The sequence below is a fragment of the Lissotriton vulgaris genome, chromosome 1_1 (assembly GCF_964263255.1).
Source record: "Lissotriton vulgaris chromosome 1_1, aLisVul1.2, whole genome shotgun sequence".
Taxonomy (NCBI): domain Eukaryota; kingdom Metazoa; phylum Chordata; class Amphibia; order Caudata; family Salamandridae; genus Lissotriton; species Lissotriton vulgaris.
Window position 1 is genome coordinate 528,308,566 of NC_141685.1, and position 27,332 is coordinate 528,335,897.

Below are 27,332 nucleotides of genomic sequence, written 5' to 3' on the forward strand. Positions count from 1 at the left end.
ATCGCTTTTGGGCCCATTGTGGGCCCCCGGTGGCATGAGGGGGCTGCACTTGGGGGGTACCCATGGTACCCCCCTACATTGGCATTCACATGGTGGCTGGCACCTCGTGGTGCCTGTCATGTTGTGCATGCCAATTCACGCTATGTATTTTCTACACTGTGGCAGGTGCTGCTCACAGCCCCGCCTGCCACAATAAGGAATATGCGGGATGGGACCGCAGGATATTATGTATCCTTTACTTCGATCTCAAATTATTATTTTGTTTCATATTTCTCTATAATCTGGCATGCATCCTTATTTGTTTTTGACTATAAGTTTTTCTTTTTTTAAAACATCCTCTGGATCGTGCACTCCTTTCTTAGAATCTCTCTATTACCTTTTTTGCCACATCTGTATATCAACTGATGTAATGTTGTTCCTTAATACTGATCTACAACCACTGAATACCTGTAACCACAGGATGAATTTATTTAGTAGAGTATCATCCATTTAATTAATTCCTACAGCCGAGATGGGAACACCCTTGAGATACTTGGTTTTTCTGTGTCACCACATGAAGGCTCATTCAATATTTCTTGATGGAGCTTTACTAAATAGCTGACCAGCATAACATTTCTACCAAACCGTTCATGATGCAAGCAACTAGAAGTAACATTATCTGAAATAGAATGAATGCCTACACCAGATTTGGGGCCTCGCACAAAGCAGTGAAACAGGAACACCACCCAAAACAGAGTCCCAGGGTGAAGAAAATGGTTATTTGTTAACCATGGAGAAATGAACACAAGACTCTGAGTGCAGTTACAATGTAGAAGAGGCCTTGCTAAACAGAAAAGGGGATAGAAAGGTACTAAAGGTTTGGGCATAGTGTAGAGTCCAAACTACAGAATATTTTAAATTCTTTTAACATTAGCGCGACCATGGCTAAATGAAAATAGGTCTATTTAAAAATTACACCTGGTTCTGGACACAAGTGTCACAAATTAAGAGGTTGGGGAGAACCAATTCTGGCACATATTCTTCTTACTAAAACTGGATACTAATATGAGAAAGTCGAGAAAGTAGTTATGGAAGCTTGCTTTCATTAGGTATTCAAATATATGTGTTCACTTTATTTCTCCTCTAAAGTCTAATAAATGTATAAAAGTCAGTTGGCATTTATACTCAATAGGGAGCATGAACTAACATAATTAACAACATGGGTAAGAAGTTCAGATTTCGGACATAAATTGGAGAAGCTGAAAGAAACAAAGACTAGGCAAAACCATTTACAGGAAGATCTGTTTAGAAATAGGAAGCCATCTTCAGAAGCAAGCAACTAGATAGGGTGACTGGGAATTTAAGTTTACCATAGCTCTGCTCCACAACAGTAACAGCCAGGATGAGAACTGAGGAGCTATCCCCAAATTGAGTCAGAAGAGAGGTAGAATAGAGAACAGGTTAGATAGTTTAAGGTGAAGTAATTGATCCCTCCCCGAAGGTAGATGTTCGAGATGCAGAAGTTTGGGCATTTGAAAAAAGAGAGAATTGACCACTGAGTTATAATACACTCCTTTCTTTTGTTAATATTCATCTGTGTTGCAATATTAATCTACATGGGTAGACTATTGTGACACAGATGAATAATTACAAAAGAAAGAACTACATTGGAACTCAGTAATCAATTGATCAGTGTGTCAAGTTCATATGAAAAGAGCTTTCTCTTGGTAAGGTGGAGTTTTATTTAGTGATGCTTCATGTGTTGGTTGCAAGAGGAACCCATATGTTTTCATCGTTCTGTTAAAATTGTTGATACAGGTACTCTATTTTTAGATTAACCACCACACTCTGGACTCACTCTAACCTCCAACACAAACAATGAGAATCTAAGTGGTATATTTTTGCACTATTCTATCGTTTGTAACAGAAGAGTAATGTTGTATTAATGAGTGTTTTCTAAGACCTACTTTTTATCTTTAGATTTCACCAATTGATTGCTGAACAGCTCCAGTTGGATCTCTTCACCAAAGTAAACCTGAAGCTTTAGAGAGCTCAGGACTATGCATCTTTCCCAGTACAAAGATTGAAACACCCTGATCACAACACCCCAACTCAGATTACGTTGAACTGGGTACTATTAAATCAAATCAAATAGTATTTATAGCGTGCATGGTTACTCTGTAGAGTGTCCTGGCGCTAAAGGCTAGTCAACCAATGTTCCAATAACTAAATTATAGATTAAAACAACCAGCTTTTTAAACTATGCTTGAAGGAACCTTCATCCTTAGCAGTGCTCAGGTACAGGGAAGTGAAAAAAGAAATTTTTGCCTATGCCTCCAAGCTTTGAGTTAAACACCAATTGATTGTGGATAAACAACACTTTATTAGTTTACCCCGACAATGATTTATGTCTTTGAGTCATTACTTAGTTAACAACAATTATCTCGATTTTACAACAACAGACATGGGATCGCCATCAACCTCATATCTAGCCACATACGATTCAAAAAGCAATTTGTGCATATATACAGTGCAAGAAACCAATAATGTACATTTAAAGAAAAAACATTCATACTCTGTACATGGACAAAATCGGTCATGAACATAGTCAAGAAAATAGACAGTTCTCAGAAAAAAATCACAATTACAGGGAGAGCGAGAGGAAACAGTTTTTTTCAAAAATCAACCCTCAACTCTTCGAACAAAATCAATTTGTATTATTCAGAAAAGAAAGCTCATTTTTTGCATCAGTAACATTGACCCTTAATGACAGAGAAAGTGCCGACGCGTTTCGAATCCTGGAGCATTATTTACAGGACTCTCATCAGGGCGCTGTGATTGTAGTCCATGGGAACTGTTTATAGAAGAAGGGGGAAAAAGGGGATTTTGTTTAGTAAATATGGTCCTCTAGCCAATCGTGACGATAAACAAAACACGCATCAAAGTGCGGAATACCTTTTGTTTTGTTGCCGGAAATGGCTTCTGTTTATCTGAAAGATCGTCTATGCCATGCGGGTTTAGGCTGCAACAGAGCAAGATTTAAATAAACATTGCATATTGGCCGGGGTGCTTGCTGGCAACAAGATGCATAAAGTTAAAGGTTACCTTCAGTTAAAGCAACCCTTCGGCTCGTGTGCCGGTTTCGGGAATTAAATCTCCATGCTTTCGTCTTTTGTCTCTCTGCAAATAGAGGAGTTTAAGAAAAGGGGGTTGGAATTTGTCATGCTAGCTGGGCCATATGAAAGGGAGATGGCTTCTCACCAGGGAACTTACTTGAGAACGATTACGCACTGGCGGGGGGTCCTCGCCGGTAATGCAAACTGTTTGATGTTAAATCTGCGGGGCAAGGAGAAAAACGGGTGTCACTCGTCTCGTTCATTTACAAACGTGATACACTGTAGTGACGAGTTGCGGTGTAAAAGGGGTCTTGGTCTTACCATCAATTGGCGCAGGGAGCACCGCTTGTGAATCCTACTCCGAACCGGCACACTCTGTTTGTGTTTGTGGTTGTCCGGACCAATGCCGGTTTCCTCAAACAAAAAACCTATGGTGAGCGCTCGTCCAATCAGTGACCGGGCAGTTTCTGATGCCTTATGGGAATTGGAGTCCGGGTACGGATTTATGCCCGATTAATTTCACTGAGAGTATTTAGGCCCTTATTAACACTGTCAAATTTTAAAATGAGATATGCCTCCTTGCGTAGTAACACAGTTTCCACATCTGGATAGCGTTTAGGATCTATCCAGACCAATGCTGTCCATTTAAAATCATTTTCAGTATGATTATTGTTCAGAAAGTGTTCCACCATTGGTGCAGACATAACTTTTCTCTTTATGCGAGAAAGGTGTTGTGTAATTCTCGAATTGATGGGTTGATTTGTTTTCCAATGTAAACTCTGTTGCATGGACAAACCACTGCATAGACGATATTTCGGGTTTTACAGTTCGTAAAAGCTTCGTGTTTCCACTTGGTGCCATGATTGATGAAAGTGTCACCCTCTATTGTTGTGGAACATGACACACAGTTACCACATTTGTGGTGCCCACGAAGGGGTTTCAAATTCCACTGAGCTATTAGGTCACTTTTAGGTGGAGGGATATAGCTATCTGCTTTGATGAGTTGTTGTCCAATACTCGTGTTTTTCCGCATTGCAAAGATGGGTTTTGAAAGAGGGTACTCAAGGGATTCCAATAGATGCCAGAATATCCCTCCACCTAAAAGTGACCTAATAGCTCAGTGGAATTTGAAACCCCTTCGTGGGCACCACAAATGTGGTAACTGTGTGTCATGTTCCACAACAATAGAGGGTGACACTTTCATCAATCATGGCACCAAGTGGAAACACGAAGCTTTTACGAACTGTAAAACCCGAAATATCGTCTATGCAGTGGTTTGTCCATGCAACAGAGTTTACATTGGGAAAACAAATCAACCCATCAATGCGAGAATTACACAACACCGTTCTCGCATAAAGAGAAAAGTTATGTCCGCACCAATGGTGGAACACTTTCTGAACAATAATCATACTGAAAATGATTTTAAATGGACAGCATTGGTCTGGATAGATCCTAAACGCTATCCAGATGTGGAAACTGTGTTACTACGCAAGGAGGCATATCTCATTTTAAAATTTGACAGTGTTAATAAGGGCCTAAATACTCTCAGTGAAATTAATCGGGCATAAATCCGTACCCGGACTCCAATTCCCATAAGGCATCAGAAACTGCCCGGTCACTGATTGGACGAGCGCTCACCATAGGTTTTTTGTTTGAGGAAACCGGCATTGGCCCAGACAACCACAAACACAAACAGAGTGTGCCGGTTCGGAGTAGGATTCACAAGCGGTGCTCCCTGCGCCAATTGATGGTAAGACCAAGACCCCTTTTACACCGCAACTCGTCACTACAGTGTATCGCGTTTGTAAATGAACGAGACGAGTGACACCCGTTTTTCTCCTTGCCCCGCAGATTTAACATCAAACAGTTTGCATTACCGGCGAGGACCCCCCGCCAGTGCGTAATCGTTCTCAAGTAAGTTCCCTGGTGAGAAGCCATCTCCCTTTCATATGGCCCAGCTAGCGTGACAAATTCCAACCCCTTTTTCTTAAACTCCTCTATTTGCAGAGAGACAAAAGACGAAAGCATGGAGATTTAATTCCCGAAACCGGCACACGAGCCGAAGGGTTGCTTTAACTGAAGGTAACCTTTAACTTTATGCATCTTGTTGCCAGCAAGCACCCCCGGCCAATATGCAATGTTTATTTAAATCTTGCTCTGTTGCAGCCTAAACCCGCATGGCATAGACGATCTTTCAGATAAACAGAAGCCATTTCCGGCAACAAAACAAAAGGTATTCCGCACTTTGATGCGTGTTTTGTTTATCGTCACGATTGGCTAGAGGACCATATTTACTAAACAAAATCCCCTTTTTCCCCCTTCTTCTATAAACAGTTCCCATGGACTACAATCACAGCGCCCTGATGAGAGTCCTGTAAATAATGCTCCAGGATTCCAAACGCGTCGGCACTTTCTCTGTCATTAAGGGTCAATGTTACTGATGCAAAAAATGGGCTTTCTTTTCTGAATAATACAAATTGATTTTGTTCGAAGAGTTGAGGGTTGATTTTTGAAAAAAACTGTTTCCTCTCGCTCTCCCTGTAATTGTGATTTTTTTCTGAGAACTGTCTATTTTCTTGACTATGTTCATGACCGATTTTGTCCATGTACAGAGTATGAATGTTTTTTCTTTAAATGTACATTATTGGTTTCTTGCACTGTATATATGCACAAATTGCTTTTTGAATCGTATGTGGCTAGATATGAGGTTGATGGCGATCCCATGTCTGTTGTTGTAAAATGGAGATAATTGTTGTTAACTAAGTAATGACTCAAAGACATAAATCATTGTCGGGGTAAACTAATAAAGTGTTGTTTATCCACAATCAATTGGTGTTTAACTCAAAGCTTGGAGGCATAGGCAAAAATTTCTTTTTTCACGTTAGTGTGGCCCTGCCTACCCTCTCTCCCATTGGGCCCAGCCACCCCTGTTTGTCAGGTACAGGGAAGGGCATTTCAGCCCGAAGCAGCCAGTGCAGAGAAGGACGTACCTCCCCATTTCTTCCTCTTACTTTTTCGTCCTACCGCCAACAGTGATTCCGAAGAGAGCAGAGTTCTGAGCGGATGATAATATGCGAGTCTCTTGGTTGGATAGCTGGGACCTGAACCACAAAAGGCTCTATTGGCCATTACTAGTCCCTTAAACATCACTCTCTCGTGAATTGGCAGCCTGTGCAATTCCTTAAGATGGACATATATTGAGTTGATTTTCAGGATGTAAAGCAGAAGCCTGGCTGTGGCACTCTGCACCAACTGGAGTCTCTTAAGTTGGGACAGTGGGAGACCCAAGTATAAAGCATTTGCATAGTCAAGCAGAGACATTAAAAGGGCATGGACTACCATCTTCTGACAAGGAGGGGGAAGCAGGAACAGAAATGTCCTCAAACATTGTGAAAAGCTCATAGCATGTTCCAACCACACTGTCCACTTGTGATTTGAAGGATAGTTTGTTGTCAAACTTTACTTCGAGATTCTGAATTACTGTGGCAGGAGTCGGAGGGGATGGAGTTAAAATAGGCCACAATTCACTGCCCCAGGAGGAGTAAGGGAATCAAAAAACAAGACTTCTGTTTTACTAGTGTTGCACTTGAGATGCCTCCAGCATATCCACTGAAACACAGTTGACAAACTTGCTTCAAATCTGTTTTGGGAGATAGAAATGTTACCATCCCAGGTTAAGAGAATCTGCATGTCGGCAGCGTAAGAGACGACATACATGCCAAAAGATTCTACCAAGACTGCCAGAGAAGACATGTAAACATCAAGCAATGTTGGACTAAAGGTAGCGCCCTAGTGAACCCCAAACTTTAAAGCTTTGCAGTTGAAGGCAAATGGCGGCATCCAGACAGATTGGCATCTGCTCGACAAAAAGGAGCCCAGCCAGGCCAGCATGGCCCCACCTATCTCGATGTCCTGCAAGCTTTGCATCAAGATAGGGTGAGAAACCATATCAAACTATTAAACAATCTTCAGAGTTTTTAAATTATTGCACAAACCGTGGGCAAGCTAGTCCTAGATTTCATTTACAGTCTGGTATAACCCTGTGTGCTAGCCATGTCCCTCTGTAGAAACATAACAAAACATCACTACTTAAAGAAGTTCCTACTCCATTCAAGACTCGGGGTACAGATTTTCCTCTCTCTTAACTTGTGCCTGGAAGGACACTTTTATAAATTCTGAGAGCATCATACAAGTTATCTAACATGCCCTGTATGCAGGCAATAACAATGTTCCCTAAGCCCAAAATTTGGGCTCTGCACCACTCCCCTGTGTTACCTTAACACTCTGGCTTTAAGGCAAGTTGTCTGATGTTTCTATGAAACAGGCATGAGTGTCATCTAAAATCGAGAAAACAGAATCCAATATCCTTGAGGGACAACCCAAGACATAACTGAGTAGTGCCAGTGCATAAAATATATGAATGACAATGAACCACTTTGGTAAAGATCACATTTTGAAGACAGCAGGCAGATATTTAAGAATATGTGTTAAGAATTGTGATCCTAATAATGGTACACTAGACCCATTGTCTCTAAAATCCCAATATTTTCTGTAGTTTTGAATTAGGCATGAAATACTGCAGACTATTCTAAAGAGCAGAGAGAGAACATGAAGGTAATTGAGTCGAGGACAGGTTTAACAGGTTTTAATGAGGAAAGGAGATATATTGAATTAACCCCCACCTCCACTTTGTATTCTGGCTATCACAGTGCTTAATCTGCGCCGGTGGACCAAGGTGGGGCCCACTGGTACTCATTTTTGAAGACCAGCAATTACTTCTCATGGAAACTCAAAAGAAGGAGAGGGGTAGGAAGAGAAAGAGGGAAGAACAGTGACAAAGGGAAACGGCACAGACGATAAAGAGCCTGTAAGAGTAAAATAGGTGTTGTGTCTTGGTCAATAATCATGCGGAGCAGGTAGGTCGATGATAACGCTTTATTACTTTTCATGGTCTCTCTGTGCCCACATTCCCGTCTTGCCCCGTGCCCTCGTTCCCCAGAATGCCCATCCCACTCCCTGACCGGAAGTGGTGTCCAGTTGCTGTCCCCTCCCTACATGGCAGGTACTGTATATAAATGGAAGGCGTCAGGTGGAATCCATTCTACGCAGCATATACTGCAATCCCAACATACGTCAGCACCAGCTGCGAGCTTCTAAGAAAAACCTTGGGCACCGTCACTTACTATTTTACAAATTAAGCTCTGCATCCTATGTGCAGATTACATTTTACAAACCACTGGGATTCCGTTCTGAAGGAAGGATTTATGCAAAGCAGGAATGCCACACAAGGAAACATGTTTCATATTGGTGAACGAGAACTCATTTACACCTTAAATATGTAAATAAATATGGTTTGTGAATCCTTCCCGATAAGAAATCGCTTCAGTGCTCCTTTCAATATTGTGATAACACCTCCTCCTTTGAAGCAGAGTTTAAGAGGACAGATTAGACAGGTTAAAATACACATCGGAAAGCGAGAGACTAAATGGAAATTCACATGTTTTACATACAAGTTAGAATGTAAAATTGGTCTTTAATACGGATGGGTTGAGGAGGGAACCAGTAAAGCCGTGCGGTGCCTTCCTCTGAAGGAAGAAGGCTCGTTGCCCGGTGGATTTAGTACGAAGGGCTACATTTTTTCCATCACAATCTCTAGTCAATTTTCTTTGCTAAATTCCCCAAAGTACAATTTGTTACTTGTGTGTTTCCATGGGACATTCGCTGCTCAGATATTCCAAGGCATAACGATGTTATCTGAAAATCACATTTAGCAGAGCAGGCAGGTGCACAGAAGCATTGCAGAAATATTATAACTCCCTGAAGGCGGAATTATTAAGAAACCTGATGCGAACCAGGCAACCTTCATTTATTTCAGATTCTTAGGGCAACAGTTACAGAGATGAAAAGAATGACATATTATTACTTACGCAAGGACAAGGCTTAACTGCATCACAAGGGAAACAGCCAACTTCTCCAGTTCCCAAATTTCGACCCTAGAACGGGCAGAAATGAAAACATTAAATGCAGCCTGAAATGCGAGTGCGAATAAGATCTGTATAAAATATAATGGGATCTGACTGTGGGAGGAAAAGCTAAGCATTGAGGGTGGTACACGATTCCTCTCCAAAATATTTGTAGATTGGACAGGACACTTTGAGAGACACCTACAGTGTAATAATTTATATTATAAAATAATCCGGCATCTACGCCTCTCTCTTTTGCATTTTTACATCACAGATCAGTTTTTGTAAAATGAAGTAGAGAGAGAAATGTAATATCTGTTATATCAGATTAAAAGAGCATGCAACCCTTGTCAATCAGGTATTTACTGGAACATATTCATATTTAAAAATATATATTTTTAGTACTGAAAGTGTTTGGGTCTCGCTGTAGCACTAGGCAATTTGCTGAACACAGAAGAGACATCTGCAACAATGCAACTGTCTTCTGAACACCTACATATTTAACAAGCTTTGGTAAAGCCAATAGGTCTGGCATAATTGTGGCAACCCACGTAAAAACAGGCATTCAGAAATGTTGTCTGCATGCATTGAATTCACAGTTGTCACTCATCACATTGAAGCCTATTCTACTGGCTTTGGAAAAAATGAACAACATGATTGGTTTAAGAATAGAATGTATGGGAAATAAGAGAACTGAATGTGTCAAACAGTGTTGATGATCATGGGCCCTATTTAATAAGGTCAATTTACATGAGAATAAATCTACACACGTTTATTTATTCTTACACTTTTTAATAAATGTGCCTTTGGCTATTTACCATTTCCAAGTGAAAATGTACCACAAAGTGTAGCCTTACATATACACACTCTGAAACAGTGAGCGGAGCCAATTTAAGCAGTGTAGTGAAGTGACTACAGCTGAAAAGGATCCAAAACTAGATCAAGTCAGACCTTACATAAGCCCAGTACCACACAAAGCCATCCATTGGTACAGCAATAACCTCTCATAGAAAATAACGGATGCAGGGACTTAAAATTGAAAATAATGGTCAAATGAATGTTAGTAAATTATATGTAATTAAAAAAATGTTATGCTAATATACATTTTAACAACTTTTTAACATTTAAAAGTAAATGTAACATTATTTTTTAAAAAGTATATTAGTTTCATGTATTCTATACATCACGTTTCACATTTTTTAACACATCAATTAATATAACTATAATAATTTATTTTTTAAGATGTATTAACAAAAAGTCACAGTAAAATGTTCATATTTACTTATTGTGTTTTAAAAATGACAAAAATGTATGTATAGCACAATTTAAAATAATGTAACTATTGTTTAAATATGAAAGTTACATACATTTTTACATTTAAAAAGTTAATAAAATGTCTATCATAAAATAATATTTTTTTGATTGATATAACATTAAATTAAATGTATATATTTTTTTTAAACTTCGAAATACATTCATCAATTTTATTATTATTTCCTATGGGGTTCTAGTCTAAATTTCAGTGCACATTATTGTCTATGGCAGGTGCTACAGGAACAATAGTTGGCTATGTGTTGCTCTAGACTTACTATGGGCCAGAGCTTGAGTACATTTACTTTTGCTTATGGTCCCTTTTTGGACATTGTAACTTTAGAAGTATAGTGTGTCTGTCCCTTTCTAAAATCCCCAATGGCTTTCTCTAATCAACTCCTTAGTCCTCCAAAAAACCCCTCCCATTAAGTAGTAAGTATTCTGCTTTTTTCCATCTACTCTCCCTGTCATTCCCACATTTACAACTAATGTATAGAAAAGATAAGAGAGGTGGAGGGGAAGATATCCACTCATAGGTTTGTGAACTGCATTTTGTATGAAGTAAATAGTACTACGTACTGTGCTGTATATACTACAAAAACAGTTTGTGGATCAGACCCTAAGTCTACTTTTCAGACATAGAATAATCCTGTATGCTTTTTAATGGAAGTACTTCCTAAAAGGTGGAATGCTTCACCAAATAACCAGAATCATGAAGTAAAAGTGTAAGACTCTCTGAATGGAAACGCTCTACTCTATGCATATTTTAAAGAATTTGTAAGAGTACCTCATACAGAGTCAAGTCATAATAAAAAATATCATTAAAAGTCAGTCAGACCAGGTGAGTATGGAGAATATCTATGATGCTGCCTACATTACATTAGTGAACCACATATATTACCATGGTCCATGATGATCAAACAATGGTCACTAGGTGTCTGGTAACATATAAATAATATTTCCTAGATCTGAGTTCATACATCGTTTTCAGCATTTATACAGATAATACATTAACAAAAAAACACAGAGTAAGCTATGTATTGGAGGATTTTAAGCACCACAAAGCACACATTCAACCCAAAACCACAATGTTGTGCTCTAAAGGGATCATGCAGGTCTTGGTGTAAAGGGATCCTGCCCCTTGGCGTAGCCTGAAACTGTATCTAAACATCGGCATGCTTTACTACTAGTGGAGCGGGGACTCTTATACCAAGGTCACCAGAATACCCTTTTCCACTCATTTGTACCAAAACATTGATATGGCTATTCTTCTGTTTATTGGTGGACTTGTCATTTTGGGGTAACCAGATTATTTGAATAATATCTCTCTACTCAGGCTAGCTGACAAAAAGCTTTTCCACCAGAACTGTTGCAAAGTCAAGGTGAGATGTACAAAGATTTCCCTGTGACCATTCATACTGTCATGTGTCTCAGATAGTCTCAGTGGGAAACACTGCCATTTTACATGTATATGTTTTTCCTAGGTTGATTTCTCCTTCACACAATGACTTTTGGCACACTTTTGAGTACATGAATTGCGCAGAATTAGTTTCCATGAAACTGCCTTTACTTACAAATTCCACTTCGTAAGAACAATATCACAACACCTTGAACATCCTGTACAAGGTTTGAACATATATTGTGCAAATGTGATTGTTTGTTGTTCAGCCACGAGGTGACGCAGCTATCTACAGATCATAAACAATGACGGCCTGTCTAAGGTCTCGGCTTAATGCAAGGATGCTTTTTGTTATAAATAAACAAGCATTTCCGGGTTTAGACAGAGGAGCACTTGCTGTCATTGCGAGGTCAATACACGCTGAAACCTCAGCCCAGCTGCTTGCTGATACCTTTGTGAAGAGGGATGTCCAACCTGTGACCAAAACGGGGAACTACATACTTTTTCATCAGGTAATAAAAGGAATATAAATTCCTTGGTCTCAACTGCTGCTCTTTGGATAAACAACATGCAAAGGTCTTTGACCTTATTCAAGACTACACTCCAGATATTTTGTTCCTGACGGAGGCCTGGCTGACCCAGGACTCCATGGTGGAACCAGCCCTCACAACTCCACCTGGTTAACACTTGAAGATCTTTAATACAGCCAGCGGCAGAGGTGGTGGCATTAGGCTGATTTATAGAGAACTACACATGTAGAATGACCCTTGGCATTATCCCAAACTGTGAAATCAACCATTTTAAAATTGCCTTTGATAGCAATTTTATGCTATCAGGGGTCCTAATTTACCACCCTCCTGGTCCCGGCCCTTTGGAAAGTGCTCTCTCTGTCCATTAGGAGTGTCCAGAATCATTAGTTTTTCAGGAAAATCCTGAAGATCTAGTTATTCTCTTCTTAGCTGCTTCCTGCACCACTGTGTGATAGGTCACTTTTTGCAGTGTGCTCTTTAAGGACACCACTGGGTTGGCCCCTTGATGAGGCAGCTAAGAGCTGTGTAAATATTTTAACATACCATAACTTAATGGGAGTTAAATCATCCAATGGGGGATTGTTGGCAGAGCACGGACACGCTCTGGACACTTAGGTTAGGGAACGCAAGATGGTAGAACCCTTTATTTTGTTCACTATCCTTACACTGCTAATCACATCTGCTCCTGTCTATGGATCATTGCAGCACATATATTCTATACAAGAATCACATTTCAATAAATATTGAAAACCATCTCTGTGTATTCTTTGTCTATTTGTCAGAGAGAGAGCACAAGTAACAGAGTGAAATTGTTCTAGATCTATTACCACAATTCCTAGGGGGATCATGGTTGTCATGTTTGGTGGTTGCCAAAACCATATGCTACCTGTCTAGGTTTAGGGGTGCTTATGGTGGCACTGTGAGCTAGCTGGTCTACAGGACTACATATCCTGAGGGGGTGCATGGAATCTGTCTGAAACACCCCAAAGTTTATATTTCCCAACAAACATGCAGTCTGTACTTAAAAGTGGAAACTACACGACATGGCGGTGCCAACATTGGTAGAATGGGTTCCTATTTAATGGATTGCCTTAGTTGTTCTCTCATTCATTCTCAGAGGACCCTATTTACCTCCTAACCAGAGATGTTCGTGGTGGTAAAGAGTATCCTCCTCAGCTGAATAGATAACCCCTGGTTACTCGATGTGGGCTGTTCAAGAGCTTGAACTCTTCAAAGGATCCATTCCCATTGTGTTACCCTCTCTGTTATTCATTTATTCAGTCACAGTAATGTCTGGAGATGAAGGAGCTCCAGCACTTAACATTGCTGAGAACTGCAGAAATGCGGTTACTCAGGAATTACTATAACATGGTCTTGCACCTGTGGGTGGGGATGTCATCTTCGAGGGGGAAGCTCACGAAGCATATAGGACATAGGTATTCTATTTCTGGGTTACATTCCCAGCTGTATAACACAACATGGTTTTTTCACATCTACAAACAGGATGAAGCACCAGAGAATGATATACCATACAAAGAAATAGAAATACCACTAACGTGCCAAGAACATGTACATTGGTTTATTGGTGCCCTACCACACACGACAGAAAATGTTAGACTTGCTCTCCTTAGCAATGAGGGAGTGACATAGTCATTCTTAGCCGGATACATACCACATCTTAATGTTAATAATTTATCAGTAGCACAGGTGCGGACACTATGTAAAGATTTAGTAACATATAGATATCTTACGCAGTTCTTTAGACGAACATTAACAGTTAACCCTGCGAGGACTGCCCAAGCTGCACAACCATATTTGGCTACCCCCGGCATTAGCCCACAAACAAAAAATGCAGTCATGAGAAAAGTCCATATCAGATGAGAGGATATTTCATTCTGGATTGCACATAAAACAAGGCAGCTTGAGGAGGTATTTCCCCATACGGGCACACAGGAAAAACACAGAATACTAATCATTTGCTTACTGATCAGGATGGCTCCTCCTGTGGAAGACTGCACAACTTGGGATTCAGTCTTTGTTGCAGCATATATCAGAATACATGGTACCCCTCCATTGGCCGTTTTGTCTGAAGTTTTTAAACAGATCCAGAATGACAACAGGGCAGCACCTGACGTGGAAATGGGGATGAAACTGATAGGCAACTTTGCCGCAGTATCCGTCATTATGTTGAGTAAAATAAAGGGAGAAGCATCAGTATTGGCTTTACGCCAGCGCCTATTGGATTTGGCTACAGCGCAACAGGTGTGTGAATTATCTAAAATATTGAAAAAAACTATGCTCTACTGGGTAGAGATTATTTGGGAGCCAGACCTGATAAACAATAAATAAAGAGTAATTCTGAAAAGGATAACTCTAAGTAAGCACCCAACTCTTTTACGAAGAAGTGGGAGAACTAGGAAAAAAAGGACAAAACTAAGTCATAGGGTGGGTATCCTTAGGAGGAAGCCACTGAAAATGCTACAACCTGCGTAACTATGATATGATTAGACCACCTGACATAGATCAGAATACTGATACACGTTCATCTCGTTCCTTTCAGGAGCCATCCAACATTTGGAGAGAGGTGGACGGTCAGAGCGAAGATAGGAGGGTCAGATGAAACTGAAGAAGGACTCACAATGCTTGTCTTAGTACATAATTACAACATATACGAACAAGACCTAGACCTTGTAGGCACTTATAAAATTCATCCTTCTATTATGGGGATACCAATTATTGCAATATTGTTGCAAGAAGTCACTCCCCTATCATTAGTTATTGGGGTAGTCGGTATAGCCCTGGATAGTGCCTCCTTTAAAAGTCGCCCGTTCCAAGCATAATAAAATTCAGTTGTGAGACAACACACATATTCACTTTAGTGTCGAACCGTGATACATAAACGACAAAAAGTGAGTGAGAGCGAGAAGGCACCTCACGGGCGCACCACCAACGGGAACCTGGCAGGTACTCACCAGGATTGCCCTGTTCTCATCATTGGCGCCTTCAAGCTCAGAAAAGAAAGGGAAAAGTGTCCAAAAAAACACAAAGAAATTGTGTAAAGATATGCAGTGAAATAAAGGTCTTCAATGACCTACAAAGAATCAAAACAACATATAAAAGCACATCACACAACAACACAGATATACAATTTTATTCTGTCTCTTGTTTTGGGTGTGGGAGTTTAAAAATAGTAGGAGTGGTTACTAACTATCCAACCACCACTACTATACTTGCCGACATGTTTCATTGCCATCAAAAGTTTTTGGCAATTTCTTCAGGGCGTCATGTACATTAAAGCCACTGCATATGGACAGATTGGTCTTCGCAACTGAAACAACATAAAAATACACCTTTGTAAACAACCTGCGTGTGGGGCTCAAGCCACTTATACCCAAAAGCATATACCTTGGCAATAATTACCCTCACTCGGCCATTCCTACTCGTACTGGCCGGGGGGGCAAAATTCTCAAAAAACTGCAACCGCAACCATCGGTAAAAAGTCCTTCCCCTTCAGTTTACTGCAAAGAATGAATTAGTAGATAATTAGACAGGAAGATAAACCTAAACCTTCCAAGCCTCAATTCAAAAAGAGGAAGTGAGCCAGACTTAAGGTTAGGCATGCCCCGAATAGTAAGAACACTACTTCTGAGTGGGGGATAAGCAGTGACCATGCTACACAGCGTGACAGAAGTCACAATAGTTTGCCAGAAGCTGATGGATTGTCTTGTGGGACTAGCGCTGAGTGAGTATATCACAGTGGAAACACTTGATACTAGAGTAAGCGTCCCGCACTGCTTGTACAAAATACAACTCCAATTGGAGGGGGACGTACCTAGAAACATTAATGCTCTCTTTTGAGAGGACTTGACTTAAGGATACAATATTCTATTGGCTGAAAAGGATTGGCCACCTGCTTTTGTAATAGATTGCCTAACGTAGAAACTGTCATTTTGCAAGCTTTTTCCGACATCGTTCCAGAAACTGTGAAACATTCATACACCAAGGAGAGAGCACTGGTGCTAGCTCCTGCATTATACCACAACACTGTGGGGTGGTGGATGTTTTTTCTTACCATGAAATACCACTCAGGAAAACCTTAAAACGTCAAAGACACTATCCAATTAGCATGAAGCTAGAAAACAGGCAAGGGAAATACTCAAACAACTTGATAACCAAGTAGAAATTGAAAAATGCACCACATCAATGAATAATCCCTTATTTCCCGTAATGAAACCCAATCATTCATATTACTTAGTATTAGACTATAGACACAAACACAGCTACTCGCACATTTGCAGTACAAAATGCAAACAGTGTTGCACTAATGAACAACATTGTCTGGAGGAAAAACAACACTTTATATCTGTTATATATGCTATATATATGTTCTCAGTCAGAGTAACAGAGCTACTACAAAATTCTGATGGCCAGCATTGTACTATATCTGACAGTTGATGACCTCATGGAACACTTGATAAGAGTAGATCGCATAAGTCTGGGTTTTGCTCACATGGGCTACAAATAAGATTTAAACAAAATCGAAAAAATGCCCATCTATCAGTCCTTTTTCTGGGATATGAGTTGTCAAGTGAAGGCAAAAACCGTGTGACCCACTTCTTAGAGAACTGTGCGCTACTTCAACCTCCAGTTATGTTGGTTACAATCCATATTGGCTTTATTAAATTTTGGCAGAACATCCATTCCAGATTATGAAGAATGGGTTAAACTGTTCTATGTCTTGGTACTTCCAGACATTTCCAGTACACATTGGACCCAGGTATCCAACATTCCGTGCAAGCTGACATGATAGCTTCAAAACAGTTCCACTTGTGCGTACACACAAGAAACGTGGTGATTCGCGTCATTGGAGGATCATCAGGATACACCTACATCACGCTCAATGAAGGTAAAACTGTACTGATTGCATATAAATTGCATTTATTTATTTATTTATTGAGTTTTATATAACGCTGGCTAGAACCAGAGGTATCAGAGCATGTTACATGAGGACAACATTTAGTCAGTTACATTTACATTCGTTGGTAGTGCAATAATGACATAGAACAATTAAAACTGATGGAGTAAGGAGCGGGAAAAGAGGGGGACAATAGAGGGGATAGGGAGAAAATAGGGATGCAGAAGAAAAAAGGGCATGGGGTGAACAGTAGGGGACAGTAGAGGCATAGGAGGGAAAAAGGAGCCTCATGATGATCAAGCCCCTTGATGCGAGGGAGGAAAGGGAACATAACGGGGAGACGAGGAGAAACAATGTCCGATGCATGACTGGGTAGTTGCAAGTCAAGGGGGGCATCCCAGGGCTCAACTCCTCTTTAGCTACGTATGGTAGCTCCACCAGGTATCAGCCAAAGGTTATGCAGGCTCCGCAGTAAGTTCAAACAGTTGAAGATGCAGCCCAGGGGGCAACGTCATAGTTCCATAGAAAGTAGCGTCGAAGAGAGCTGGAAGTCCATAGGGAGGAGACAGCAGTGAAAAAAACGATGTGGCTGCAGGCAGGTTGCATATGAGGTTGCTGCTGGCATAAGTAGGGATTGGTTGGTGGTAATTGGTGTGAGCTTAATCCTTCTGATGTATAAAATCTGCTGCTCGGGAAGCATTAAGAAAAGCCACTGTTTATTTAGCAAGCGGCGGCCATTTTAGGGTCAGGCGCTGCTTTCCATTTTGTCAGCAAACAGCTGTAGTTACAAGCGCCCGGGTAGACCCCAGCATGTTGGGGGCATCGGCCACAACAGCAAGCTAGCCACGTATAAACATGTTCTCCACACTTGCACCTCAGCTTCAAGCCGCACCTCGTGAGGCCGCACCGCACTGCACTGCACCTCCAGCACCTAGAGTGCCTGATCGAGACCAATGCTGAAATGCATTTTGCCCCTATTGAAAAAATACTGACAGCAGTAAAAACTGCTGTGGTGAGAGAGTGAGCTGTGGCTCAGGGTGTTATTATTGTTACCCAGTGCCGTTCTTAGAAGCTACCACCAAAGCAAGCATTTCAAACGTTAAAGCATTACATCGACGATGGAAACAATGCGCTTATTCACTAACCGCAACAAAGGTAGACTGCAAGTTTGACTCTAAACTACAAACACAAGCCTTTTGCAGTGCAAACAAGAATATCCTCTGCCTTCTGTAGAACACTTTGAATACACCATATGCACCAATGGTTCTGCCCAGCCTGCTGTAGGGACAAAGCGCCAATGCTCAGCAGAGTGCGCAACTATAAAAGGGCACCTGCAGGATGGAGTATTCCATCCTGAGATAACGTACACGCCGTTGCTTGGGGACGGCACAGCACAGCTGGCAAAACTAAAGGCTCTCCTTCTGGTGCTAGAGAATAGGATCCTGCATTCCCCACACTTATGTGTGATTTGTATTGTTGCGTCCAATCTTATAATATCGACATTATTGGAGTCAAAGTGGATTCAGAGACTCAATGGTAGCACAATTAAGTACAAGATGCTTAGGGAACAGGTGGCAAAGCTGAAAGAATGCTTGCCATGGGCTCATGTAATACACATTGTGTCATCAAAGGGCTGGCGCGCACGTTGCAGGGAGTGAAAAAGAAACAGTTCCCACTGCTGCAGTCACTGCAATTATTCATTCAAGTATGAGGACAGACAGAGACATCAAGGTGGATGTTGATGCTGCACACGACAACACCCACCTTTCGAAAGGCTTTCCACTCAAGTACTCCTACTAGTAAGATGCACAAAACATTCCATATGTTCACATTCCTAGAGTTGGGGATAGGCTACTACCAAACACTGATCACTGAATGGTTTGATACTAGCTGCACACAAGCATCTGGCATCCGCACATGCAGGGGTGGCTGCTACAACTTTTATTACTGCAGCAACATTATTGGTGGCCCAGTTTTTATACACAGGCCAAGGACTTTGTTCTTAAATGCGGCATCTGCCAGCAGATAAAACTTTTCACCATGGCATGTGCCACACCTCTACTGATTTCAAGCAAGCCTCTGGCATGTTTTTATTTGATCATTGTAGCCCTTTGTCATCAGATGGGTCTTTGCAAGTATATCCTAATAACAGTGGTTTCCTGCTCTTGAATCCTATGGTTATGGCAACAGCGGGCAGATGATGCTTGAACTGTTATAATGGATCTGCGAGTCTTCCTCAGGACATATGTAGTAGACACATTACATTCCAACAAAGGTCCGGCATTTAGCTCAAGCGCTTACAAAGCGGCCATGGGCAGTTTGGGTGCAACCCTGCATTTCTCCCTACAATCCTGTGGGAAATTCGGAAGTGGAAAGCAAAATTCGTGACTTAAAGCAGTTGGGTCCATCACTTACAAGGGGTCCAGGAGGCACTGAACAACCTGCCTAGAAAATTCCTGGGTGGTCAGACTCAGTAGGAAATTCCGTTTGGGGTTAAAGATGTGGGTCCCAGACTTGGACAATCCGAGCACAATGGTGGCAGAAACACCTTTTGACATCAATGAGCGATTGGCTGTTTTACAGGAAGTAAAACGCACCGCCACTGAAGAAGTGAATAAAGTACCTGCAAGACAAGCTGGGTCCTGAATGTTGGGGATCTGGTCAGGGAACAAATTGTGGACACAAAAGAATTTGGGCAATCTTACAGAGTCTGAACCTGTCCTGGCTGTTGAAGGTACCAGAAACTTCTTCCGCCTCTTGTTAGTCATAAAGACAGAAGATTTTTCTACATTGACATGATCAAACGACACTATATGACTGATTCTCACCAGTAAGCCACATGAGCCCCTGTTTAGCTACCTGCCTCCTCCCGCTATTATGAAGGAAGGTCAGATCGAAGCTTTAAAAACTAATGAAGCATCCTCTCTCTAACAAGAGACAACAATCAACTACAATGAAGTATACCTTCTACCTGTTGTTACAACTACAACAACTGTACAGTCACCTAGTACCTAAACACATATTTCAATTAAAAAACCTGAACAGAACATAGTCTACATGAATGTACCACAGATCAAGTCCACTCCCAGTTCTATAAAACCGGCTGAGCTGCCAAAAATAGATCAGACTGCCTCTGGCTACTTCATCGACTTTGATGACTTCTCTTCAGATTTATCTGATCCACCACCTCTGCCGCCTCTACTATTCAGGCTGAAAGTGTGTGTTGTCTATCTTTGGCTGACAAGGACATACTTTGTTTCTCCATGGTTACATCTCTGATGACAATTGCACTACTATTTTTACAGTTCCTCTGGATTGGTTTTGTGACAGTCTTCTTCCTGCTTCTCAATGAACACTATCTCCCAGAACGCTCTGCAGTACAGCTGGTAAAATTGGTTCTCAAAGCACATTTGTCATCACACCGAGAACGAAGAGACCTTTCCGTGGAGAACATTTCAGCTGTTCCAGACCCTGATGAGATTGTTTGGGATAGGGTATCATATGAAGTGTACACCGACTGAACTTTTACAAATTCCATAACTGTTTAAAATTACATTGAATGATGTCATCACCCCTAGTACTGCTCCTGATGATTTGGACATTGAAACAGTCCATAAAATGCTAGAGGACCTAGAGCATTGTACTGTGTTTTCTTCTAATGGATTGTATGAAGGTACATCTAATTATGATGAAATGTTTTGTTTTCATCACTACAACTACCATTTTCTGCCTCAAGCAAGTACTCAACATACTGTTTTCATTTATACACAATGGGAACATTGCCCACGGGGTAGCTAAAAACATTTGCACTAAAATGTGCTTAGATTTCTGGTAATGATACATCTCCCCCAGCCTCTTACTATTATAGGCTTTCATCATCACCTGCAATGAAAAAAGAAAAATATGCTGACCAACATCAAGCTTCTATACTTGGCTTCTTTTCTTTCCCAACTGTTCGTACAAGGGTTCGACTTTTGGTGGGACAAAATAGATGTAAAATCGATTCGGGGACAAGAGACTGCCAGTTTCAGCGAACTGAGACCTTGTTTAGAGTGCACCTAATATCACAACAGATTATTTTCCTTAAGAAACCTGTGCAAAAAACGTCATGTGTTGGGCTTCCAAAGATAAAGTACTTGAACACACCTCGCAATCACACATTTGCATGTTTTGGAAACTGGAAACATTAGACACCATGCTTTGCAATGACGCAAACAGTTAATCAGACCCCCATCGGAAGGAATGGTTAGTTTGGCTGGTAGACACTAACGGATGGCAGGCACAATTCCTAGATAACACTGAGGGTGTTAAAATAAATTGGCGTGACCTATGTTACGTGCAGTCTGAACACCCAGGGTCGGTGACAACTTACAGTGTTGGGAAGTTATGCCATGATAAGTTAAAGACCTCAACACTGTCTCAGGTGAAACAAGAGGCGTCTCTTTATTCTGATGACCTGGAAATCAGGGTCTTTTTTTAGGTCTTCTGCAAACACGGCAAAAATACTTCTTGTATGTAATATACAATGAAATGTGGAAAGTCTCTCAGCAGGAAGCTGCCGAAAGACTGAGTGAGATTGGCAGGGCCAATTTAGAAAAGGCTCTAGCAGTGGTTGACAACGGTATGACCACTAAATCCGCTAGAATATAATCTTCGGAAAACAGTGTCATCTGCAATAGACATTGTTCAACAAGACATGTCTGCATTATAACATGGGCAGTCCCAGCTTAGGTCTATTCTACTATTGAGCTGGACACTTCAAACACTACGTTCTGGCCATGTGCCATTATATCAATGCCACAAGCTGTTTTCCTCTTACCATCTTACAAAACAGCAAATAATCATGGCACATAAAGATGAAAGGTACACTATGTTACACATAAAAATAGCTGGAGTCATTACCTTACACCCTTGATGAAACACCATCCATGGATTGTATAATCCAAGAGTACATCATCCTGCTGATTTCAACATTTCATTTTTAGTACCTTCTGCAATGCCACCAAGTGGGAAAATATGAAGCGTTGAGGTTTGGGTTTGTACAAGAGTATTGGGAACTACCTTTTAAATGTCGGTGTCAGAATAGGTAAACTGAGGTTTTTCTCAGCGGTTCACATTGCGAGAATACTTTTGTTTTTGCTTTATTTTTCATTTCGCAGCAATGAAAACATAGCATAACAATACAGCATGTAGGGTCGCAATATCTTGTTAGTATTTGATACTTGGCACAGAATGCAGCTTTTAAGGAAAACAGACACATTGTGAAAACACTTTAAGTGGATCCTTAGTGTGCCATGACGTTTCACTTCATGGCCCTCGTAATGCCTCTTTAGCAAACTTATCTTGCTCCTTGAAAGGTTCCCCAATGGCCATGAGACATCCGGCTTTCAGATTGCTCTATTATTGGAGTTACCTGATGCTGAACAGTCAAAGATTCTGTGGGAGGAAACCAGGGGATGCCTATGTGGTGACGGTTTCTTCTATTGTTACTTGTTGTACACAAGTACTGTTTCCACCTGCCCAGACAGTTAGGGAGGCAACACTTTGACCTTTAATAAATCTTACCAATGTGCATTTTGATGCCCTGAGCACACTGAAAGCCTTACTGTTTCAGAAATTTGCAGCCTGAACATCTGCAAAGAAAACGTTTGATCTTCAAACTGCAAGGTCCTCTTCTGAGATACAGGCGGACTGCGCACTAACTTCCCACAACATTTTGGAAAACTGGTATACCATATTTTTAACATGTCTACTACAAAGGGAATAGCACACCTTTTTAAAAGTATAGCCTTTGGGTTGGTTAGTAACTTCCAGACAGTTTTTAGAGTTGTTCCATTCTTCATACACTCTGTACTCTGAAGCATTTTTGAAGGTCTTCCGCTGGTTTTGTTCTTGATTTTCGGGGAAACAAATTTAATTTTTCTGCTGTGCAATGGATGTCCCCTCCAGTTCTACTGTGCCGTGAAAGCATGGTACACTGCTTTGGCGCACCTCTGCGTACGGAATTGAATGAGCATTGGTTCTTATCATTTTGGCCTATTTAGTCCCAATGCATGCAGCCCGTATTCCGCTATATGCTATGCACTTTTGAGTGTGCATTGGACTTGTGCCTGGGTACACAATTGGTTGAGCCTACGGACAAAAATGCACTGATGGAACTCTTAAAGGATCCATTTGTATTGCTATCCACTGTTTATTCCATTGCTCCCGGCCACATTCTACGAGCCATCCTGGGGTGCTTTTGCTCCTGGTGAGTTGGATCTTGGCTTTGATCCAATGGAATCTTCACAGGCTGTGGCCACTCCCTTATTGGCTGCTGTGTGGGTTGGATGGGAACACATCTGTTCTATAAACCTGCTCCAAGAGGTGCTTCTGGGATCACTGTCTGTGGTTGCTGGGAACAGAAATGTTTCATCTACCATTCGGAACGCAAATGTTTGGCTATTCCATTTGGTGGAAACTTTTAATTTGGCAAGTTATGAACATCTTAAATTGTATTTACATTTGGTTTTTATCAACTTTTACAATTTGTAATGGCTTTCTGTGTGCTGCTTTGGCTTTCAAATTGCATGACTGCCTTTTGTAGCGATTTCTTAACATAATTGTTCACATAATCTTTATAAATATGCTGTAATTTTAATCAACATAGCTTTCTTCACTTTTAGATAGATTATTAGTCAACTTATGTTTGTGAAGTGGGTGTCATGTGTCTCAGTTAGGCCAAGTGGAAAACCCTGCTATTTTACATGTACACATTTTTCCTGTGTTGCCTTCTTCTTCGCAATGGCTTTTCAAACTGATTTGCGTATGTGACAGTGCAGGATTAGTGTCCATGAAACTACATTTGCTTATAAATTCCACTTCGTAAGAACACTATCATGACACCTTGAACATCCCGTACAAGGTCTGAACATACATTGTGTAAACGTGATTGTTTGTTTTTCGACTATGTGGTGACACAGCTATCTATTGATCTTAAACAATGGCGGCCTGACTAAGGTCTCGGCTCGGAGCAGGGATGCTATTTGTTATATATAAACAAGCGTTTCCGGCTTTAGGCAGAGGAGCACTTGCTGTCATTGCGAGGTCACTACACGCTGAAACCTCAGCCCTAGCTGCTTGCTGATCCCTCTGCCAGGAGGGATGTCCAACCTGTGACCAAGACAGGGACCTACATCCTTTTCCTTCAGGTAATGGGGGTTGGATCATTCAATAGGGCATTCTTGGCAGAACACACACACACCCTAGACACTTAGGGTAGGGAGCGCATAGTAAGAGTACAATATATATATATATATATATATATATATATATATATATATATATATATATATATATATATATATATATATATATATATATATATACACACAAAAACATACTGTTTGATATGCTTGCATATATACATTATTTTAGCAAGAAGGTGGAATTCTTAATTTTGCCCACTGTCCTTATTCTGCTAATCACTTTTATCTGCTTCTGTCTATTGATCATTGCAGCACATATATTCTATACAAAAATCACAATGGTTCAGTAAATATTGAAAATGCCCCTCTGTATATTCTTTGTATATTTCCCAGTGAGAGAGCACGAGTGACTGAACAAGAGGGTTTAAGACCGGTTACCACGATTCCTGGTTGTCATGTTCTGTGGTTGACAAAACCATTTGCTACCTGTCCCAGTTTAAGGTTGCTTATAATGGCACTGTGAGTTAGCTGGTCTACAGGACAAGATATCATGAAGGGGGCTACGGAATCAGTCTGACACCAGTCCAAAGTTTATGTTTCCCATCAATCTCACAGTTCCTACTGGAAAGTGGAAACAACATGACAATACCAATGAGCAGAATAAAACTGTGCTGGCAGTATGTTACCTCTGCATCTATAGTAAACTGGCAGCTGTTTTATCATTGCAATGAACATGTACCAGGTGTTTTGATGCACCACCACTGACATATATGATGGAAAACCACAGATTTCTAGTCAGAGCAACATGCCCTTGTTCATGATTCATTGTGAAAGCAGTAAACACTGGCCTAAAGTTTGAGCAGCCGGATTCTTCTGTTACTACCTAGTTTATCATGTGCACACAGTAACTGAAGATGACAGGTAATGCAAGGAACAGATTATTGACACTGTGACTTAACTAGGATGTTAAAAGATCTACAAGTGTTTCATATATTTACAGGAAAGAGCAAATATTTTCATTCAGACTCAGTTGCCACTAAACTAGTGACTTCTAAAGGACAGCTTGGATGTTGGAGTCAATGAGGTTCTGACCCCCCTCCCCTCTCTCTCCTTGTATTGTAATCTGGCATAGATAGCCAAGCATCAATCCTCTCACTGCAGCAGCCCTTCCTGAGCCTAACCACTGGCATATGAAGTTTGTGGAACCAAGGGATTCAATATCTTCCAACAATTCTCTAGTCTCCTCACTATCTTTACCAATGTCTAGGTTCTAATTTAAGCAACACACCAGCTATCCAAACACTGTACGCTTACTACATACAATTGTATAACACACTCCTGTGCATTACTGACGGAGTTTGTCTCAGGTGCAGACAGCCTTCTTATCACATCACCCAAAAATCATCACTAGAACGAGGAAAATATGATTGCCACCTTTTCCAAAAAGCTGCAGGAGGGAAAAAGAGATTTCAAGCATGATACGTGACAAAGAGTGGCTCCACGAATTCAACATGGCTACTGAGCAAGGGGGACACCTTTAAATGATACACATATTAGAAAACAAAGATTTGTGAATGGGAAATTCTTGAGAAGAATTCACTTATCACCAGTGCCATGGCATCTCAGCAAATCAGTGAGTTGATGATTTGAACCTTTACCAGTACTCTTGTCTAAACACTGCAATGCCCAGATAACGCTTACCTAACACAGACTTGCTGAAACTGTATGATCTATGTTACTAATTTGGGTGCCAGGCATATCAAACATGAATGCATCCGCAAACTCATTACTGCACCCTTCAAATGCTCAACATTAAAGCCAATTTTCAACTTTAGGTACTCACTAGACTCTGAATGCATAAACACTCTTCCTACAGCTCAATTAGCACTTGGACGGTTGACTATCTGTATGAGACTAAAATAAGAAGCTATTTAGTCAGAAATTCTCCACTTACATTTACTGACACCAGAAACAGAAAACAATTTCAGTTGTTAATTACTCTTCTCCAACTCATTCAGCACATGGCTCTTAGGTCACACTACTGCATATGTAAAAGCTCCCAATATTATCCTGAATCACAAGCTGCCAACTGTACTTTCGAAAAGGGCCCCACCACTCACTTTCTTTCATCTGCACAAGAATACCTCGTTAATATTCTTCCATTAACCTACAGGTTATTCATGACTCACTTTATGGGTTTCATATAAGGAAGTGTGTGCTTAAAGGATTCTATGGTTCAGCCTGGCAAGTATGTGTGTTAATTTCACTACTAATGAGGAAAAATTATGTGTTGGACACAAAACACAACTTTTTTTCCAAATAGTGATAATCAAAATAGTTCTCAATGATGGACATATTTTTAATTACTATGGAGTGGAATCCATTTTCCTTAAAAACCCACATGAGGTACTTTATAATGTGGGAGAGAGGGTAAAGGATTGGATCACCTGTCCTCAAGAGGCTACACTCTTTATTACTTTAAGCCAAAAATAACTCAGGCACTTTTCAGTCTAAATTCAGGTAACTAACATTCTTGTATGTCCTTAAGGTCACAGTGTGAAAGTACTAAACGTTTGGTAGAATAGTTTAACAAGATGTCACTTTTCCCAGCAGTGAAGCAGTCTTTCAGTGTTAATCCAAGTTTGTGTATTCATATAACTGAGGGCCGCTGTAAGTGGAATCACACCCAAAACATTACAAACATTCTGCTATTTGGATAATCAAGTAATGTCTCCTTGTTCCTTCTTTGGTGTGAGTGTGCCCACAACACTTTCCATTGTTGTGCTAATGCCTAAAGTTCTCATATGTCTACCTCACAGTGCTAAGTGACATTGATGCTCTACATAATACTGGTCATCTTGTTTTGATGCTGAGCTTATTGTGCAGCTTTTGAAATTCTTATGGTTCTTAGAAACTCTTGTAGAACAATGTC

At 40.7% G+C, this 27,332-nt stretch overlaps 1 protein-coding gene across 1 annotated transcript in view; it reads right to left on the reverse strand.

Moving 5' to 3' along the window:
* The window catches only part of VAV3 (vav guanine nucleotide exchange factor 3), a 1,223,230-nt gene that overhangs the window by 156,999 nt on the left and 1,038,899 nt on the right, over nt 1–27,332 (reverse strand). Inside the window, exon 21 of the mRNA XM_086953893.1 lies at nt 9,023–9,088. Within this exon, the coding sequence (XP_086810019.1) occupies nt 9,023–9,088 (66 nt within the window). The remainder of the gene's footprint in view (nt 1–9,022; nt 9,089–27,332) is intronic.